Here is a 19,438-nt window from a genome sequence, read left to right as displayed (position 1 = left end):
AGCAGATCAAGGATTAATTTGCTGCCAGGTTCAAGTTCTGGACGTGGTGTCTTTAAAAACACACCAGCTACGTGCATGTGCATCCTGAGAGGAGAATGGAGCCGAAAGACGTAGCGTAGCTTTCCCCTGGTGGCTTTTCCCCTGGAGGGTGCTTTCTCATATCCTCTCTCTCTCTGCCCCTCATCACCATGAGTGCAATTGCCCTATAGCAAAATAAGAAAGAAAGAAAGAAAGAAAGAAAGAAAGAAGGAAGGAAGGAAGGAAGGAAGGAAGGAAGGAAGGGACTGTTCAACTTAGCCTGTCAGCTCACAGAATGATGAATAAATAAAATGTTTTTTTTTAAAAAAAAAGAAAGGTTATAATCAGCATCTGTGTAATGGGGAGCCTGTATTTCTTTTCTTTTTTAAGTTTTATAAACCAGGGTATATTTTGGGTTTTTTTGAGGTAAAGGAATTTCTTCATATGTTATTTTATTTATTTTTTTTTTTGAGAAGTTTTCGCTATAGAGCACGTGCGCTTGCCAGACAGACAGACAGAGACAGAGAGACAGAAAGCGAGAAATCACCCCCCAGGGGGGATGGTCACGCCGTAATCCCTTCTCCTCCATTCTCCTCTCGGGATCTTGAGCACACACGCACACACACCCGGCGTGAGTTTTGGGCACGCACGCACACGCGCCCGGCGTGAGTTCTAAGCCACTGGGTCCGGGACACAAACCAGCAGAATTAGTTTCACAAACCAGGGTATATTTTGTTTCTTTGAGGTAAAGGAATTTCTTCATATGTTATTTTAATAAAAGGGAATTTCATAGGTAAAAACCAATATTCAAAATTATAAAACAAATAGAACTGTCTATGCATAATCACTGAATCAAAAATTTCCAAGAGACTCAACAGAAATTCTTTATTTGACAACTAGGGTTTGAAGGGATAATAAAAATTTCTTATGGCTAGAGCAAGAGTCTTGTTTCCTGTTGGTCCAAAAACAAATGTTTTATTTTCCAAATAAGTAGGTTCTCCACTGTAAAGAAATATTCTTGTATAGTTGGTTTCTATCTTCTTGAGCTCTGTTCCAAGTTCAGTCAACTTCTTATATGTCCTTAATACAAATGTGGAACAATCATAGGATTCAAACCATGTCTCTGCCCCTTTTTCTGGGCTGGCGTGGATAGTCCATGTCTCACAATAAATCCCTGTTTCATTGTCTTATTTTACCCACTTTGCCATTCTGTTAAATGTGACTCCTGAGATGATTGCTAGCTACTAGAGCTATTGCCCCTTTTTCTTTCCAGTGAGTAGTGTCAGTTCCTTCAAAAAAGCAGGCAGTTCCTTGATTTCACCAGAAAGGGGCATTCCTTTCAGGTCAGAGATGGGGAACTGTGCAATTGCCAAGCTGGAAAAGTTCATACCACTTCACCGTGTAGTTCTCACCAGTTTCTGTGCTCTGGAATCCAATGGCATCATGCATAATTGTAAAGTGGCCCGGGAGGTCTCCATATCTAAATTCCTACACTGGGGTTTGTAATCGAAAGACTTCAATGATGTCATCACTCTTCATAACTGGGATAGGTGATCCAGTTGGACAGAAAGTGTACTTAGCTTGACAATAAGGACCTGGCTCAGGACGGAATGAAAAGTGTTTGTAGGGCACTAGCCAGTGATGCCGGGAGAGGCCACCTGAGGCCCACAGCCAGCCCAGGCCACCGTCAGCCAGAGCAGCCACAGAGCCCAGTGCCATACCGCCCGCCCTCTGACCCCCTTTCCTGTATTTCAATTAAGAGTTAAAGTAGAGTTTTGGGCCAGCAGGTGGTGTCATGGTCAAGGGCGCTGAACTCCCACAAGGCCAAGCGCCGTTTGAATCTCAGACCTGGCGGCTTGCTTTCTCACTTTTTCTCTCTCGTTGTTCCTCTCTGGTCAAATTAAAATACATAAATAAAAAAGTTTAAGAAAATAATTATTTAAAAAAAAAGTTAAAGTAGAGTTATGTGTTTACTAAGTACTTTGAAATCTCTGGGCACTCAATAAATGCCAAGTGCTCTTTTTATTTGTAAGTCTGTGGCCAGATCCCTACGTATTCTTAAAGGTTTGCAGTGCACTTGGCACGGACAGCATTGCATATTAGCCCTTGCTACGTAACAAACCTCTTGGAACTCCAGCTTAAAACATCAGGTACTTATCTCTGCTCATGAGCCCATGGGTCCCCTGGGGAGTCCTCTGGCCTCAGCCAGGCTCATGCATGCCGTTGCCAGCTGTGGATCACCTCTGTTGACCTCAGCCGATCTCTTACACATTTGAGTGTTAGCTAGCTACAGGCTGGCCAAGGATGGAGTCAGCAGGGACAGTTGGGCTCTCTGCCCCGTCACCGCTCATCCTCCAGCAGGCTTGCCCCTCTGGTTCACATGACGTGCCAGGCTTCCAAGGGAGGGAGCGAGAGTTGGCATGGCCTCTTCTCAGAGCTGGCATGCTGTCGCCTCAGTCACCTTCCGGGAGCCAAAGCATCACCAGCCAGCCCATATTCAAGTGTCGAGAAATAGACCCCATCCTTGGTGGGAAGAGCTGCAGAGCCACAGCATGAGGAGCCTGTATACAGGGAGGGATAATGAAGCTGTCTTATTTATTTATTTTGCAATTTATGTACCATAAGCAGTTACATACTGTGTTATGTGCTGTAGATTCAACCAGATCTAGACCTTTAGGTGGTGAGAGATTTTGTTAGGATCACCATTCCTGTTTAGCACAGAAGTCAGGATTTCTTTGAATAAAGTGAGAGCTTTGATATTAGACTTAGACTTTCTCACACTCTGGATTTATTTTGGGGGAAAAGTAATTTAATGCTTTGTTACTGTTTAGGAATTACTGCCCTAGAGGGTAAAATGTGGAGTTTTCTGAAAAGCTGCCTTTTTTTTTTTCTGAGAGAGATTTTTGCTGTAATGCCCTTGCACTCAGCAGAGAGGCAGAGAGACCGGAAGTGAAAAATCACCACTTGGGGGGATGGTCACGCTGCAATCTCTTCGTCTCCATTCTCCTCTTGGGATTTTGGGCACACACGCATAAGCTCCTGGCATGAGTTTGAAGCCGCAGGTTCTTGGACTCGAACCACTGTCAGCCATATGGGAGTCCAGCTCTTTAGCCAGTCATGTGAACCAGAGGGGCTAGCCTGCTGGCCCCTAAAAAGCCTTCTTAGAAAAATATTGTGCTTATGATTTGCCATATAAACTGCTTTTCTTTTAAGTTTCCAGAAGATGTGTGTGGTCACCAGAGACAGTGAGAGGGAGAGGGAGAGGGAGAAAGCCACTTCTCAACTGGGCATTGTCACACTGCAGTGTCTTCTCCTCCACTTCTCCAGCTAGCTGGGGTTTGGGGCATCCATGCACATGTACCCAGCATGTTTTTCAAGCTGCAGGGGCTGAGATTTGGACTGCCCAGTTGGCCATGTAGAATCTGGCTCCCTTAACCACTAAGCCACATCACTGGCCTTGAATTATGTTTGTAATGTTTTAAGATGTGAATTCATTATCTTCTTTTTATGTACATTTTTAAAAGTTTATTTATTTCTTCCATGAGTGAGCGAGAAAGAGATAGAGAGACATCACCTCTGACCAGGGTACTGTCACTGCACTCCGCGGCCGGCCTCAGCCCACTCGGGATTATGGGCATGGGGATGCCTGTCATACTCAGAGGTCTAGGATGTGAGCCCAGAGCCTTCCCACGTGGTTAGCCTCAGAGTGTTGTGTTCTATCATCACATCTCTGTCAGCCACTGTGGTTTTTTATTTTTGTTGTTGTTGTTGTTGCTTGCTTTTGTTTTTATTCTTTTTAGCTTGCTGTAGGGCACATGGGCTCATGGGACAGAGGTAGGGTGGGGACAGGGGAGTGACAGATGGCCATGCCACAGTCCCTTCTTTTGTCCTTTCTCCTTTTGGGATTTTGGGCATGCCTGTACTTGTACCTGGCATGTTTCTCAAGCTGCGTCGTCCAGGACTTGAACTATACACTTGGCTATGTGAGATCCAGTTTCCTTACCTGTGGTGCCACTGACTGGTCCCTGGCACCATTTTCATCGTCTTATAAGAGAATAAAATTGGACAAGACAACTAAGTGGAGTCAGGCAGTCTAATGCAGTGCTGATGCACTTAACTGTGGTGCCACTGACTGGTCCCTGGCACCATTTTCACCGTCTTATAAGAGAATAAAATTGGACGAGACAACTAAGTGGAGTCAGGCAGTCTGATGCAGTGCTGATGCAGTGCCACTGACTGGTCCCTGGCACCATTTTCACCGTCTTATAAGAGAATAAAATTGGACGAGACAACTAAGTGGAGTCAGGCAGTCTGATGCAGTGCTGATGCAGGTTTGCACAATTTTAGGATTGTCTCCTTGCTTCTGCATTCTAAAGTGTAAAATGGAGACAGAAGTACTTGTCATCTTTGCCAGGAGGATGGCATCTCATTCTCAACAGGCCATAAACTTTTCATGAATGTGTGTGTCTAGAAGGCAGGAAGTAGGTTGTTTGCACCACTATGATTCGTTGCTGAGAATTTACGGGCAGTTAAGTAGGGGTGCGTGATCAGGGAGAGGCACCATGTGTTGTCTGGTGTCTTTCAGGCCCGGTGCTCTGGGTAGTGGCTTCTCTTTTCCTGTCTTCCTGTGTCTGATTGCTTTGCCCAGCTCTGATAGCCCTGCCCTCTGCTCGCTGCTCCTTTGGAAATGATACTGCCACAGTCCTGTGCACCTAGGCACCTCCCTGTCCGCACCTGGGCTTCCCACCTCCTCTACATCGACCTCCACAGATGTGCTGGGCCCCCCTCGTAGACTTACTAAGGGCAGAACATGCCCCAGGCTCAGACCCAAGGCACGAGTTCATGTTGATGGCCAGCACTGGCCACAGATTGAGTGAGGATCTGCCATGATGTACAGCTGAAGCCTCTGGAGTCTGCAGCACTAACACAGACAAGCAGGGCCAGCAGGTAGTGTGGTGGTTAAGGCACTGGATCTCACATGGCCAGCTTCGTGGTTCAAATCTCAGATCTGGTGGTTTGAAAAACACATCAGATGTGTGTGTGTGCATGCTGTGCACACATGCCCAAAATCCTGAGTGGAGGATGGAGGAGAAGGGATTGGGGTGTGGCCATGCTTCCCAGGGGGTGATTTCTCACTGCCTTCCCTTCCCCTCCACAGGGCATATGGCTCTATGGCAAATATCTAAAAACAAACAAACAAACAAAAAAGATAGGCAGTTCCGCCATATTTGAAATTGCCTGATTCTGGTGCTTTCTGTTGAAAGAGCTTGAGATACAGCTTCTGTTACAGGCTCGAGCCCCTCTGCTTTCAGTGGTGGCACTTTAGCAGGTACACTTTTAGGAGTGAAGCATCTTTATGTTAGACTTTTCAAAAGCCACACATGAAAATCCAACTAAATGGACTCTGAAATGTCCTGGTGCTTGTTAAAAGGTGTGTAATAGTCAGCTCGTTGGGGAGGTCTGCACACCTACTGTTCTCCCGTCCCTCAGCCTCCTCCTCACCTTCCACCTCTTACCACCCTCCCCATCTGCCCTGCCCCTCCTGATGCAGCATGGATACATAATTTAGTTATGCAATTTTATATTGTGCTTTGCAAAAATACTAAACATTTTATAAACATCTTTTCATGGCTCCACATCTTCACAACTTGCTAGAGGATGCACGTACTTACTAGAGAGAGAACACAAAAGAGAAGGACCCCTCTCCCCCATAGGGCATAATCGTCCTACAAGCCTTTGTCCTCCATTTCTCCATTCTGTTGGGATTTGGGGTACAGGTGTGCATGTACCTGACATATGTTTCATGTTGCGAGGCTGGAATTTGAACCCTGGTATGCTATATGGGATCCAACTTTCTATGTGTAGCTCTTAACTGTTGTGCTATGGAGCTAGCCTGTTCATAACTTTTTTTTTTTTTAAGAGAGATTTTTCCTATAGGGCACGTGTGCTTGCCAGAGAGACAGAAAGTGAGAAATCACCCTCATGGTGGGGATTGGGGTTTGGGGTATGGCTGCGCTGCAATCCCTTCTCCTCCATTCTGCTCTCAGGATCCTCAACACGCATGCACATGTGCCTGGTGTGAGTTTTTAGCTGCCAGATCCAGGTCTTGAACCGTGGTCAACCACATGGGAGTCCAGCAATGTAACCTTTACACCATCTGCTGGTCCCATTGTAACTATTTTTAATGACTACATAAATTGCTAAATTAACTCATTTATTATTTAACATTCTCTGCCAATTTTTACTCTTTAAATAAAGCTTATATGATTTTTTTTTATTTGCCAGAAGGCACATATGCTTAATAGACAGAGATAGAAAGGGGGAAAGTGAGAAGGCACTCCCCATGAGGCACAGTCATGCCACAGTCCCTTCTTCTCCAACTTTTTCCTTGAGGGATTTTGGGCACGCACTGATGTGTGTCTGGTATGTGTGTCAAGCCACTGGATCTGAGACTTGAAACATGTGGTTGGGTATGTGAGATCCAGCTGCCTTAACCACCAAGCCACGTGCTGGCCTGAACTGTTTTTAATGTATAGTTTGTTCGTTTGTTTTTATGTAATTTCTTCCAAACTGATTGCCAAGCCTGGAATTCCTGAATCAAAATGTACTATTATTTTTGTTGTCATTATAATGATTATTAGTGAGTATGTGCCAGGTGTTTCTCATTCTGTGATGCAAAACTTTGCCAAAGATTTAGATATGTTTGTTTTGTTTTACCAGAGGGTTAGTTCTAGTTTGCAGTGCTAACAAAAAAAGGATGAGTGCCCTAAAAATGGCATTTTATTTTCATTTTGGGTTGTTCTCTGCTTATCCTTTTGCACAGCAAAACATAATTATTAGAAACATTTTAACATGAAATATTTAAAATAGGATCAAACCTTGGCATTTTATTTATTTGGAAAATAAATGGGTCATCTACAGTGCTGAACAATAATGAACAAATAAGGTAATGATAGTGGTATGCATGCACTGGCGTTATGTATGAATAACACTGTAGTGTGAAGTGCCCACAGAAGCTATCGCATCTATATGTAAGTTTCCAAGCCTCTTTATTTATGATAGAGCCATGTCTACATATATGAAAGTGAAAGAAAAAGGGAGAGAGAGGAAGAAGTAGGGTCTTGCCTTGCCCCAGTCCCCTTCCTCCTGCCCTCTATCCGATTGGATCTTGGACATGCGCATGTGGACCTGGTGTGTTTCAGGCTGATGGAGCAGGTTTTGAACTGCAGTCACCATGTGGGATCCTGCTTCTCTTGAGCGGTCCATTACTGCTGTATCATGGCACTAGTCCAATCCCTGCTCTGCTGACTAGGAGGGGGAAAGAGATTGATGGTAAAAGCCCTCTCTCCACAAGGAGAGTAGCATGGGGAAGTTTGAAAAACATTTATGTAGGCATTGACAGAAGTGGACACACTTCCTTTCTAGGTACCTTTTGGAAAATATCAGGCTATTTTTTAAAAACAACTTAAAATAGGGCTTGGAAAAAATGAGCATGCTTCGAAGGTTGTAGTTTTAAGGAAAGTTTTATTTATTTATTTATTTATTTATTTTTTTCAGATTGACATAGTCTTGGAATATCAAAGAAAATCCAGCCACTAGAAAAAGCAGCAGAAAAAAATATATAAAATGAGTTTAAGTGTGTAGGTGTAAAGTTTTCAAAATATTAAAGGAAAAAATGAGCTGTTTTATTTTAGTGGAGAGAACAGCTTAGACATTTATCTAGGCAGAAAATATTATGGTTTCTGTAAAAATAAAGCCATTTGATCTTGACATTTTAGCGATCAGGTGGTTTATTAATATCATCCTAGAGTCTTTTTTTTTTATTTTATTATCATCATAATCTTCTTTCTATTACACTAGATTACATATAACTTTACATTGACTTCCATTGCTTTTTCAAAAGGGAATGCCATGCATGTCAGTCAATACAGAGATATCAATCTCCCCGCTTTATCATTCAATATCTTTTCCATGCTTTTCCCAATAATTATTATTATAATTTTTTAAACAGTCAATCACTATTTCTCATTTTGCTTATTAAAGAGACTTCACCCATCATGAAATATTTCCCAGACCGGTTCAGTTGAGAATACTATACATGTCATCATCAACAGGTAATAAACCATATCTATTTCTCATTAACATCCTGCCTCTCTATTGTTCACTGCTGTCTTTATCCTCTTCTCCCTCCTTTTTTTTTTTTTATACTTTGTTTTTTATTATAAATCTTCCAAAAGGGAAAAGACAAAGCAAAATATTGCCAAGCATAAGATGTTATATCTTGCATGTAAGAACTCTAATGTTCCACATTTGACGAACCTGTGCTTGGTGTTGAAAGGTCACCACATACATCACTAAGAAGTCAAGCAGACAGTAAATTCCAATACTTTATTATAAGCATTGAAATCATATTTATAGAATTCTTCAGGCCAAGTTATTTTTCTACCCCTTTAGCCTTCAATGTCTACCAGAACTCAATGATTACAATGTTAGTTTTGGTAGGAAGATATTTATAATTTATCAAAATATGGTATATCATCCAATCATGAAGAAGATTGTTGTAAGCACTAGCTTTTCAATGCATTTTTAAAATATCAGATGCTTTCTAGTTTTAAATGCATTAAAATGAAATTATTTAAAGTGACACATGTTATCCTGGTTTTAGCCGGGAGTAATGGCAAAAGTCTCTCTTTCCTTTCAAAGTCCTTTGTCCAAGTATAATATTACTTGTGACAGAGAGTGAAGCCTTTATGATGAGATAGATTTGAATCCTGGAGGTATCATGGGCATCTCCATAACCTTGGGAAAATTATTTAACCCTTCTAAGGTTTAAACTTCTTAATCATTAAAAGGGTGGTTTTTATCTACCACATTGGATTTTATTTTTTTTAAAAAGTGTAAATAGTATAATTGGCCTAGTTCATTACTTGACACATAGCAGAATTCTATACCAGTTGGAAAACTAGAAATCACACATTAGAGAGATCTGAATATGCAGAATAATTGAAGCTAGTATCGAGAACTAAAAAAGTTACCTGGAGGTAACAGAGAAAAAGTAGCAGCATAACTCAGCTGCAGGAGCAAATGGAAAGAGATGGCATGTTAGGATGTAAATGCTGGGAGGAGGAGGTCCCGTGAATGAAACTCAGACTTTTGAGGAGAGGGCCCCCCCGGCCCCCGCCCGCCGCCCCCCCGCCCGGCTCCCTGCCGCCGCTGGCCTAGCAGGGCCCCAGGGGGGACACGCACAGCCCAGAAGGGCCCGCGATGTCCCGCGGTCGGACGCAACCTTGGCGCCCGCCCGCCTCCTCATCCTAGAGTCTTAATAGTTTTCTCCTGTAACATATTACTAAACTGTTATTGTGTTGCATTCAGCTTACTGCACTGAGAATTTGGCTTCTAATTTACTGAATAATAAATCTTTTGAGGCTAGAATCTGTCGAATGAGTTCCCTGACTTTAGCTTATCTTTAAGATCATGACATGAGAAGTATTCTGAACATAATACAAAATAAATTCCTGTATTATTCATAGGAATTAGGCAACACTGTTTAATGCATAGGTTCTTGGGAGTGCTAGACTGTTTAGAGTTAAACTTAACATTATTTTTGTTTGTTTTTTAATTGTCTGAGGGCTTGTGTGCTCACCGGCAAGGGACAGAAAGAGGGAGAAAGCACTTCCAATGGGTGTGTCAGATTGTAATCCCTTCTCCTTTTCTCCATCCTGTTAGGATTTTGGAAAATAACTGGCACTGGCATTTTTTTTTCAAGCAATACATGCTAGGGCGGGATTCAAAGTGCCATGAACTTGGATATGGGATCTGGCTCCCTTAGCCACTAGGCTACAGATGCCCAACATCGGTTTGTTTATTTAATCTTTGAAGTGGATGGTTTTATTTAGCAGGGTCCAACAAGAGTGAAGGAGATGTGGGTCCCTCTCCATGACACAGTGGTATGTATTGCTCAAGAGAAGCTGGATCACACAGGGAGATTATGGTTCAAATCCCTGGCTCCGTCATCTTGAAACATACTGGGCACACATGTGGGTGTCCAAGATCTGATGGTCTGGAGAACTGGAGGAAGGGGATCACAGTGGTACCAGACCCTGTGGGGATGCTCATCTCTCTTTAGCTCTCTGTCACTTGTGCACACACATGCTTTATCAGGAACAGCAAAACATAGTAATAAAAAGGGAAAAGAAAAAAGATATGGAAGGGAATTCCAGATAGAAGGTATGAATTCAGAGGAAGAGTCCCCTATCGAGGTCATGTGCCTAATTTGGAACCTGATTCCTCAACAGTGATGTCCTTTTCTTAGCCAGGATGTGATAAATAGTTTCAAATAACACTCTGGAAGAGGTCATGTAAGTCTTGCCAATTTCCAGCTTTGTTAATTGGGTTCTAGCATGAGTTCATTTATACAGACCAAATTTTGTGTGGGTATTTGTCCTCCAAGGAAATAATACTGTGTTTAGAAATGCCTGCGTCTAGGTAGCTTCCCTTTAGACCTTGGGCTACTTCAAATACTATTCTGAAGCTGTTGAATTAAAATTTGGCTCCAGGTTAAATAATTGATTTGAAGAGACAAACCTGTAGGATTTCCTCCTCACAACAGTTCTCTGATATCTGAATATTGTCCTTTTCAAGGGTACAGAGGGAAGAACTTGTGCCACTGTATCCTTTGAGCTGCCTACACGTTCACAACCCAAGGCCTTTGGGACTGAAGGGCTTCAGAATGTGCAGACATTCTGTTCTTCCTGAGACCTAAATAAACTTAACAGACCTGTAGCTGTCGGTTTAACCCCTTTGTAGTCCTTGTCCAAGTGAAGCCAGTGAGCTGGAAGTGGCTCTGCATGGTGCCTTGATCTTCAGGTGTCTTAGCTTTTGTTAAATATATGTAGAGATGTAATCCCTCAGCAGATTTTGTGTCTGGCTGAGAGTTGGTTTCTCATTTGTTATGGCTTTTTTGGCTTCATCCATCTTGAAATGTATCTATGAGTATACTGATTTCAGTGATATGGAATACAGTCAACATAACATATTAGTGGTCCAGTCCTAAGGATTACTGTTATAAATTTCCATTGATTCTTTTTTTTTTTTAAGAATTATGCATTTATTTAATTTTATTTGTTATTATTATTTTATAATTTTTACTAGAGAGAGAAAGGGAAAGTGAGAAACCAAGCCACCAGGTTCAAGACTTGAACCATGGTTGGCTATGTGGTAGTCCAATGCCTTAACTATCATGTCACCTGCCAGCCCTCCATGGATTCTCTTAAAGGGGACTTGGGCTGAAATGGGATTGATTCTGTGATAAGACTTCGAAAACCACCATCTGGAGAGAAGTATTCTTGGTAGGGTACTGAGCAGATAGAGTTAGGGCATCACCTGAGCTGGGTGCATTTGGGAAATTTGAGAATGACAACTCACTGGGATCCAGGGTCTGAGTTGATGAGTCCTAGGAACTAAGTTTGTCAGTTGTTGCCTCAGATTTGAGATAACCAGTGGTGGATTCTGAGCACAGGAGCAGCGTGTTGCAAGTGGCTCCTGGGAGCTGCAGCTGGCAGTCAGCATAGTGGAGGGGACCCAGAGGGAAGCAGGCATCCGCTAGTCACGAGAGAGGAGGCTCCTGTGGGTGAATGATGAGCTTGTGGTGGTCATGCAGAGGGTGACAACTGAGGGCCAGTGTGATGTTTAGGAGTTATTGTTTATTTCTTAGAAATAAACCAAAAGAGAGATCCCATTATCACACCTAAAGAAATAAACAGTAGTTTTTTAAATATAAACTTCTAAAATAAACCAGTGGAGTGAACTTGGAATGTGTACAACTTAATGTAATGCTAAAGCTGAAGATGATGGGTGTGATATGATTACTACGTACTGAGGACATGGCTGTATAAAAATCATACTGCACCCCACAAAGATATACCATGATTATATGTAAATCAGAAATTACAGAAATGAGATTGTAAAACTGAGCAGTAATTTTTAGAATGTCATTAACTATTGTCAGTGTTCTCATTTCTAGGGTTTTCATGATGATAATGCGTTGATTCATGGTTCGTTTGGATCAGGATCCAAATAAGTCTGCACATAACTATTTGATATCTCTCTTAAGCCTCTTTATTCATGGACTTGTCCTCCACCTCTGTTTTTCTCTACTAGTGAACTATTTGTAGAAGAAACCAGGGCATTTGTCCGTAGCCATTGCTGAGTCATGCTTTTCGTGAATGCAACCTTGTGGTGGTGATGGATATGTCCCTCTAGCCTCTGTATTTCTATTACCTGGTAGTTGGATCTGCAGGTTTGATCAAATTGTACTTAACCCTAAGGCTTGATTCTCATTCATGTACAAAATAGTATTACACTCACTGTGGAGCTAGGTTTTCCTATTTATTGGGATGAGTGATGGTCAACTTTTAGCTTTTATTTTCTCGTAATAATATACCTTAATCTGTACAGATGTTAAGTATAATTGGACAAGTTCTGACAAATGCATACATTCATGGTACCGACTCCCAGAACCTCATCATTCCTGTGTATACCTTAATCTGTACAGATGTTAAGTATAATTGGACAAGTTCTGACAAATGCATACATTCATGGTACCCAGAACCTCATGATTCCTGTGGGAAGTTTCCTTCCATCCTTTTGCCTTCTATCCTTTTCCTCCAGAAGTATCCACTATTCTGCTTTTTATCCCCATAGATCAGTTTTACTTATCTTGAACTTCAAAGAACTGAGAGCATATAGTATCAGCATTTAGTCTTAATACAGTCTAGTGTAAGGTAAACATTTATTCAGTGGGTAAGAACTGTGTGCCATGATCTGTGTTGTGCCTGGAACTACAAAAATAACTGACGGCTAGCAGTGGGGACAGCAGGCTAGTTAAGGAGTGATTTCAGAGGCAAAGCTGCGAGCCCTCGAGCTCTGTCTTCCCTCCATCTTCCCTCCTGCAGCCCCAGGACCCACTGCTAGCTGGGGCTGCAGGAGGGGAGAGGGAGGGAAGACAGAGCTCGGGGACTCTGCGGTGAAGATGAAGAGCCGAGGTCTCAACATTCTTGCTGCTCTCCGGTAACGGATCCAAGTATTTAACTTTGGCCTGTGGGTCTTTTGTCAGTTTCCTGCATATGCACAGGATTTCCTCACTGCCCTGTGTGTGTTCTGATGAAAGAGGGGACTGGGGATGTGGAGGAATAGTTTCCTCCTACAGGTATGAGGACTGAGAACTCTGGGTGAACAAGCGAAGCTGTGACACCGATGCTGCTCTTCCTTCCTCTCTCCCACTTCTCCAGGAGCATGGTCTTTTCATTTTCTCTGCTTTCCACAGAGGGCTCAGTCAGTGGCCAAGTTCCCGTAATGCACTTTTACTAAGCAAAGCAGTTAATAATTTTTGGGTATTGTTGTGCAATGAACCTTTGCATATTACTAAAGTTATCTGAAATCTTGGATCCTGGGTGCCATGTAGTTTACCACATATGGTGTTATTGTATGTAACTATGTATAATGTACTATATGCTATATGTATGTATATGTGTATATGTGTATTTGTCCAACTGATTAACTTTATAAGGTCAATGAAGAAAGAGTACTGAAAAAACGTTTTTGAATTAATGATTAAGTTTTCCTTAAACACAAACACAAAGAAGATAAAATTACTGAAGAGCACTCATTTTTTCTTTCCTTTCTCCAGAACCATCCGCGTATGGCTGAAAAGAGACAGTGGTCAGTACTGGCCCAGCATTTACCACACAATGGCCTGTGAGTAGCCAAATTGTTCCACTGGAGGGATATGTTACCAATGCCTTTGATGATTTAGATTTCAAAATGTCCTATTAAAAATTAGTACCACGGGACCAGCAGATGGCAGAATAGTTACATTGCTGGACTCCCGAGTGGCAGACCATTATTCAAGTCCCGGACCTGGAAGCTTGAAACTCATGCCGGGCGCATGTGCGTGTTTGCCCAAGATAGTCAGAGGAGAATGGAGAAGAGATTGCAGCATGGCCATCCCCCCCCCCCAAGGGGGGGTTTTCTCACTTTCTATCTCTCTGTCTCTTTGGTGAGTGTACATGCCCTATAGCAAAAATCTCTCTTAAAAAAATGCTACTACATTTGGGATGGGTTTCTTAGTTGCCTAATATTTCTGACAGGCTGCAATAAACTGCAGGAAAACACATTTTGTGAAGGAAGTTGCGTCTACTGGCTTAGTTGAAGCTGACTTGAGCAAAACTAATAAAAGTTAAAGAGGAAAAGGGGCATATTCCTGTACAATTCGCAGCTTTATTACAGGCTTTTGCTCAACTTTTCCATAAACATCTGGGTACTGCTGAGAGATCTGGTTCAAGATTTGGCACCTTCTTGGGCATGTGCGCTTGCCAGAGAGACAGTGTGTCAACTACTTGAGAGTCCCGCGACGTAACCATTACTCCATCTGCTGGTTCCCAATACAGCACATTCTAAATAGTCAGTTTTCTTAGTAGTCAGGTACGTTCTCATTTTTGTTTGTTTGCCAGAGGGCAGGTGTGCTCTCCAGAGAGACAGAGGGTGAGGGAGAGGGAGGAAGCACCCTCAAGGATATGTAGTAGGCATGAGGCAGTGCTCCAAGCACCTCTGTCATTGGTGTATACGTGCAATATTCGTAATATTGTAATAATTTCCACAGAAGTTGTGATTATTAGGATGGTTATTTGCTTTACTTTTTTTGTTTGTTTGTTTGGAGAGGTTTTTTTTCTATAGGGTGCATGTGTTTGACAGAGAGACAGAGACAGAGAGACAGAGAGACAGAAAGCGAGAAATCACCCCCCCTCCCCCGAGGGAATGGCCACACCACAATCCCTTCTCTTCCATTCTCCTCTTGGGATCTTGGGCACGCACGCACACACACCCGGCGTGAGTTTAAGCCATTGGGTCCGAGACTCGAACCGTGGTCGACTGCATGGGAGTCCAGCGACATAGCCATTACACCAACTGCTGGCCCCCATTTGCTTTACTTCTCTTCTATCAACAGTTTTGGCAGGCTGGTCAACATCTGTCTTGACAATCATTCAATAAAAATGAAATAGACACTTTGGAAAACTGGTGTAAGAATAACTTTCATAAAAAAGCAAATATAAAACTTTACATAGCACAGAAGAGGAGTGCTCGGAAACCTGATTACACTGTGTGGTGCCAAGCAGTGGTGTGTTCTCGTTTCCCACATGTGCAGGCTCTGTGGACACGTAGTCTTGCTTTCTCACCCTGCATTCTCACCTTGACATATCCAGTGTCTTGGAGTTATTTCTGGAACCTGGTGATAAACTTACTTGGTTGGGAATTTTTGGAGCAGGGCAGAGGTGTGACACTTACCCTGTACCCAACTAACATAATACAAAAGGAGAAGGGGACAGGGAATTTTCATTAGGCTAACTTACTTCTGGGTAGTCCAGTGGTGGATCTGATAGCAAGAAGAAGCAACAGCCTGAGGAACTCCCACCTGTGCTAGGGAATGTGTGTCATTGTGGAAAATCTTGTTAAAGCTGTTGCTGTTCTTTCTCTTAGCCCTCCCCTCCTAGGTAGTTAATATTTTAGTCATAGCTTAATTTCCTTGACTCTTCATCCCAGGAGTTCACATTCTTTAGAACAGATAGAGCAACTGCAATGGCTTTTGTCTTATATTTGGTTCAGTTATTCCTGAATAACTGAACTTGGATTCCACCTGATATGTAGTATAGCTTTGTAGCTAGTTTCTCTCCCAGGGCACCCCATCCCTGCAGGAGACATGTGTGCAGGAGAAGGGCTCTCCCTTGGCTGTTAGATCTGGGCACATGGCCACGGCTCTCTGTTCCCATCCCTCCCTGTCTTGGCTCACTATCCCCCAAACAGTTCCCAGCCCAGGAAGGAGTGACTGGAAAAAGCTGTGGATGGCCCACACCTGTGTGTTTATATCTTTACGTGTTCAGTCTCTTGCTTCCAGATGCTTCTTTGTTAGTCCCTCTGGACCCTCATTTACTAATAAAACTATAGCAATACCACAAAAATAGAGTGAATGGACTAGGAGAAATAACTGTTCGTCTCTTTTAGAATAACTTTTATTTCAAAATGAAAAGTATGAGAAGGGTGCCTTGTTGGTTCTAACACATTACTCCATTTAGGATGTTTTAGTGGTTAGCTAGCAATATAACCTTTTTCTTGTGACCCGACAGGGAACAGTAAGCTGCATCTTCATATATTGCTATGTGCAGTTCAGTTTTATTCTGTAGCATTGCCTTGGATAGCAGAAGTAACTTCCATTACCTGCTGTAGCTGAAGAAAATGGTAACTCTTAGTTTCTGTATTTACTATGTGCTTCATGCCTTTTTTAAAAATAGTAGAATTTTATTAAGTCATCACAGCTATGTAGGGCAAATGATATTTTTACCATTTTATGGATGAGGAAACTGAAGCCAGAAAGGTTAAGTCAATTGCAGTGGCTGGAATTCCAGTCTACACCTGACTCTGCAACGTCACCAGTACGGTTACAGGATGGGTCCATGGACCTCTTCCACCTTGGGCCAGACAGTAAATATTTAGACTCTATGGGCCAACTTGCTTCTGTGGCAACTGCTCAGCTCTGCTGTAGTAGCCTGAAAGCAGCCGTAAGCAGCACGTAAAGGAAAGGGCCTGGCTGTGTTCCAAAGGAACAAAAAGCCTTTATTAACAAATCATGCGGCAGACTGAAATTGGCCTTCTGGTCTAATCCGGAGTTTTAAACATATGATTTGGACTGCAGTGATGTCTTTTCAAAGGTCCACTGATTTGAAAGATGATTTGTTTTTGCTTGTTAATAAAATTACATGATTATCCAACCCCTCCCCTTCTTTTTAAACTTCGTATTGCTTGTCTCAATAGAAATATTCAGGAAAAAAACCATGCCATCATTCTATACAAAACAAACCAGGGAAGCTTTTCCTTCTTTCTTTCTTAAATATAAAAATTCTCTAGTCTTGGGTCTAGCAGGGGGCATGGTGGTTAAGATGCTGGACTCCCACATGGCTGACCGTGGTTCAAGTCCTGAACCTGGTGGCTGGCTCGCTTGCTTGCTTTTTTTTTTTTTTTTTTGAGAGGATTTTGCTATAGGGCACGTTGTGCTTGCCAGAAAGAGACAGAGAGATAGAAGGTGGGAAATCACCCCCCAGGGGGCATGGCCACGCCGTAATCCCTTTTCTTCCATTCTCCTCCTGGGATCTGGGGTACGCACGCACACTCACCCGGCATGAGTTTAAGCCACTGGGTCCGAGACTTGAACTGTAGTCGACTACATGGGAGTCCAGAGACATAGCCATTACGCCAACTGCTGGTCCCTCTTTCTTTTTTAAAAAAGAATTATTTTATTTGTTTATTTATTTGGTCAGCGAAAGGGAGAGAGAGCGAGAGATGGAAAGTGAGAAAGCAAGCTATCAGGTCCAGGACTTGAACCAGTTGTTGGAGTCCAGCGCCCTTACCCACCACGCTACCTGCCGGCCCCAGCTGGTTTGCTTTCTCTCTCTCTCTCTTTCTATCTCTCTCTCATAAGAACACATGCCTTAAATAATTTTTTTTTTAAAAATGAAATTCTCTAACCTTATAAATTTACTCCAAACATTGTAATTTTTACAGAAAAGGATTTTACATTTTGATGTAGTTAGTTAAAAGGGTTAGGCACTAAAAGAATTGAAAGAAAATGGAATTTTGATTGTACGAAGTTATATATATCTTTTTTTTTTTTTTTGAGAGGTGTTTGCTATAGGGCTCATGCGCTGTCCAGAAAGAGAGAGATAGAAAGTGAGAACTCACCCCCCAGGGAGATGGCCATGCTGCAATCCCTTCTCCTCCATTCTCCTCTTGGGATCTTGGGCACACACACTCACGTTCCCAGCATGAGTTTAAGCCACGAGGTTCAGGACTCGAACCGCAGTCGACTACATGGGAGTCCAGCGACATAGCCATTACGCCAACTGCTGGTCCCAAAGTTATACATATCTTTGTGGCTGTAAGTCTTACACAGTTGCACTTTCTAGTCTACATCAACATGATGGATAAGGGTTCCCAGGCTTGTAGCTAATTTGAACTTTTTTGAATACAATTTACTTACTTCCCTTTCAACTACACATAAGGGGACTTCAAAAAAATCAATGGAGGGAACCAGCAGTTAGCGTAATGGCTATGTCGCTGGACTCCCACATAGTCAACCGCGGTTCGCGTCCCGGACCTAGTGGCTTAAAACTCACGCCGGGCGCGTGTGCGTGCGTGCCCAAGATCCCGAGAGGAGACTGGAGGAGAAGGGATTGTGGCGTGACCATCCCCCCTGGGGGGTGATATCTCGCTTTCTGTCTCTATGTTTCTCTCTGTCTGGCGAGCGCACGCGCCATATAGTGAAAAAACCTCTCCTAAAAAAAAAAAATCAATGGAAAAAATATTTATTATGAAACAAGTATGAATGCTTTCAAATATTTTGTACCAAAACAGACTTGTGTACTTTAATTTCATTTCCCACAAACTTTTAAACTCCACTTGCAGTTCTTGAGTGCAACTTAAACTGTTCTTAAGGTCTGATCATGAGTTTTCTTTCCTTTGGTTACAATCAATGTTACAACTTTCTTTCTTCCTTTCATGGAGAATATCAATTCATAGGTAGTAGAGAGACAACTTTAAACTATTTTCAAATGGTGGCTATATTTAGAAGACTTTCTTTTTTATTTAAAAGAAGAAGAGAAGTTTTATTTAAAAGTAAAGTTAGGTTCTTTTGTTTTGCCTTGTTTCTATCCTGGCATGTATTTCCTTATTGTGGAGCTTCCATTGCTAATTTGTTTTTTTAAGGTTTTTGCCATAGGGTGTTGCCCTCACCTGTGAGAGACATTGAGAGGGATAGTGAGAAATCACCCCCAGGGAGGATGTCTATGCCACAGTCCCTTATCCTCCATTCTTCTCTTTGGATCTTGGGCACATCCACACACTCACCCAGCATGCTTTTCAAGCCATCAGGTCCAGTACTCAAACCACAGTCAGCCATGTGGGAGTCCAGTGCCTTAACCACCACACCACCTGCTGGCCTCATCTAATTGAAATTCTTAAGTCCTGAAAGAACTCAAGCATTTCTATTTTCAAATGTTCCATTTCATATCTCATTTTAATTCTGATTTTTAGCAGGAGACAGTTTCTCCTTTCTGAAATTCATTCTCCGATTTCTAGAAGAAGGGAAGGTAGAACATGGGTTGGGGGAGGAGTGTGTTTATGAGACGGGGCAGATGTCTCTCCAGGGACTTCTCTCTGCTGTGGATGGAGAAACTTTTCTACCACACCTCAACAACTACAGAACTGGCTGAATGTGTCATTGCAAAAGGGAGAGTTTTTGATGATTGAGGAAGAAAAGTAACCCCACAGTGGCTTTCCCATGCATCATAGAGTGAGAACTCTAGTGCTGGGAACC

At 42.5% G+C, this 19,438-nt stretch overlaps 1 protein-coding gene and 1 pseudogene across 1 annotated transcript in view; one reads left to right on the top strand and one right to left on the bottom strand.

Annotated features, from left to right (window-relative positions):
• The window catches only part of WDFY1 (WD repeat and FYVE domain containing 1), a 56,784-nt gene that overhangs the window by 1,737 nt on the left and 35,609 nt on the right, over positions 1 to 19,438 (top strand). The window contains exon 2 of the mRNA XM_006170406.3: positions 13,706 to 13,773. Within this exon, the coding sequence (XP_006170468.1) occupies positions 13,767 to 13,773 (7 nt within the window). The 5' untranslated portion in view covers positions 13,706 to 13,766. The remainder of the gene's footprint in view (positions 1 to 13,705; positions 13,774 to 19,438) is intronic.
• Positions 724 to 12,231, bottom strand: LOC102500471 (ceroid-lipofuscinosis neuronal protein 5-like; annotated as a pseudogene).

Source organism: Tupaia chinensis, unplaced genomic scaffold (genome assembly GCF_000334495.1).
Source record: "Tupaia chinensis unplaced genomic scaffold, TupChi_1.0 Scaffold148296_1, whole genome shotgun sequence".
Classification (NCBI taxonomy): domain Eukaryota; kingdom Metazoa; phylum Chordata; class Mammalia; order Scandentia; family Tupaiidae; genus Tupaia; species Tupaia belangeri.
Note: the sequence above shows the minus strand (reverse complement) of the source record. Positions and strands in the feature narration are given on the sequence as shown.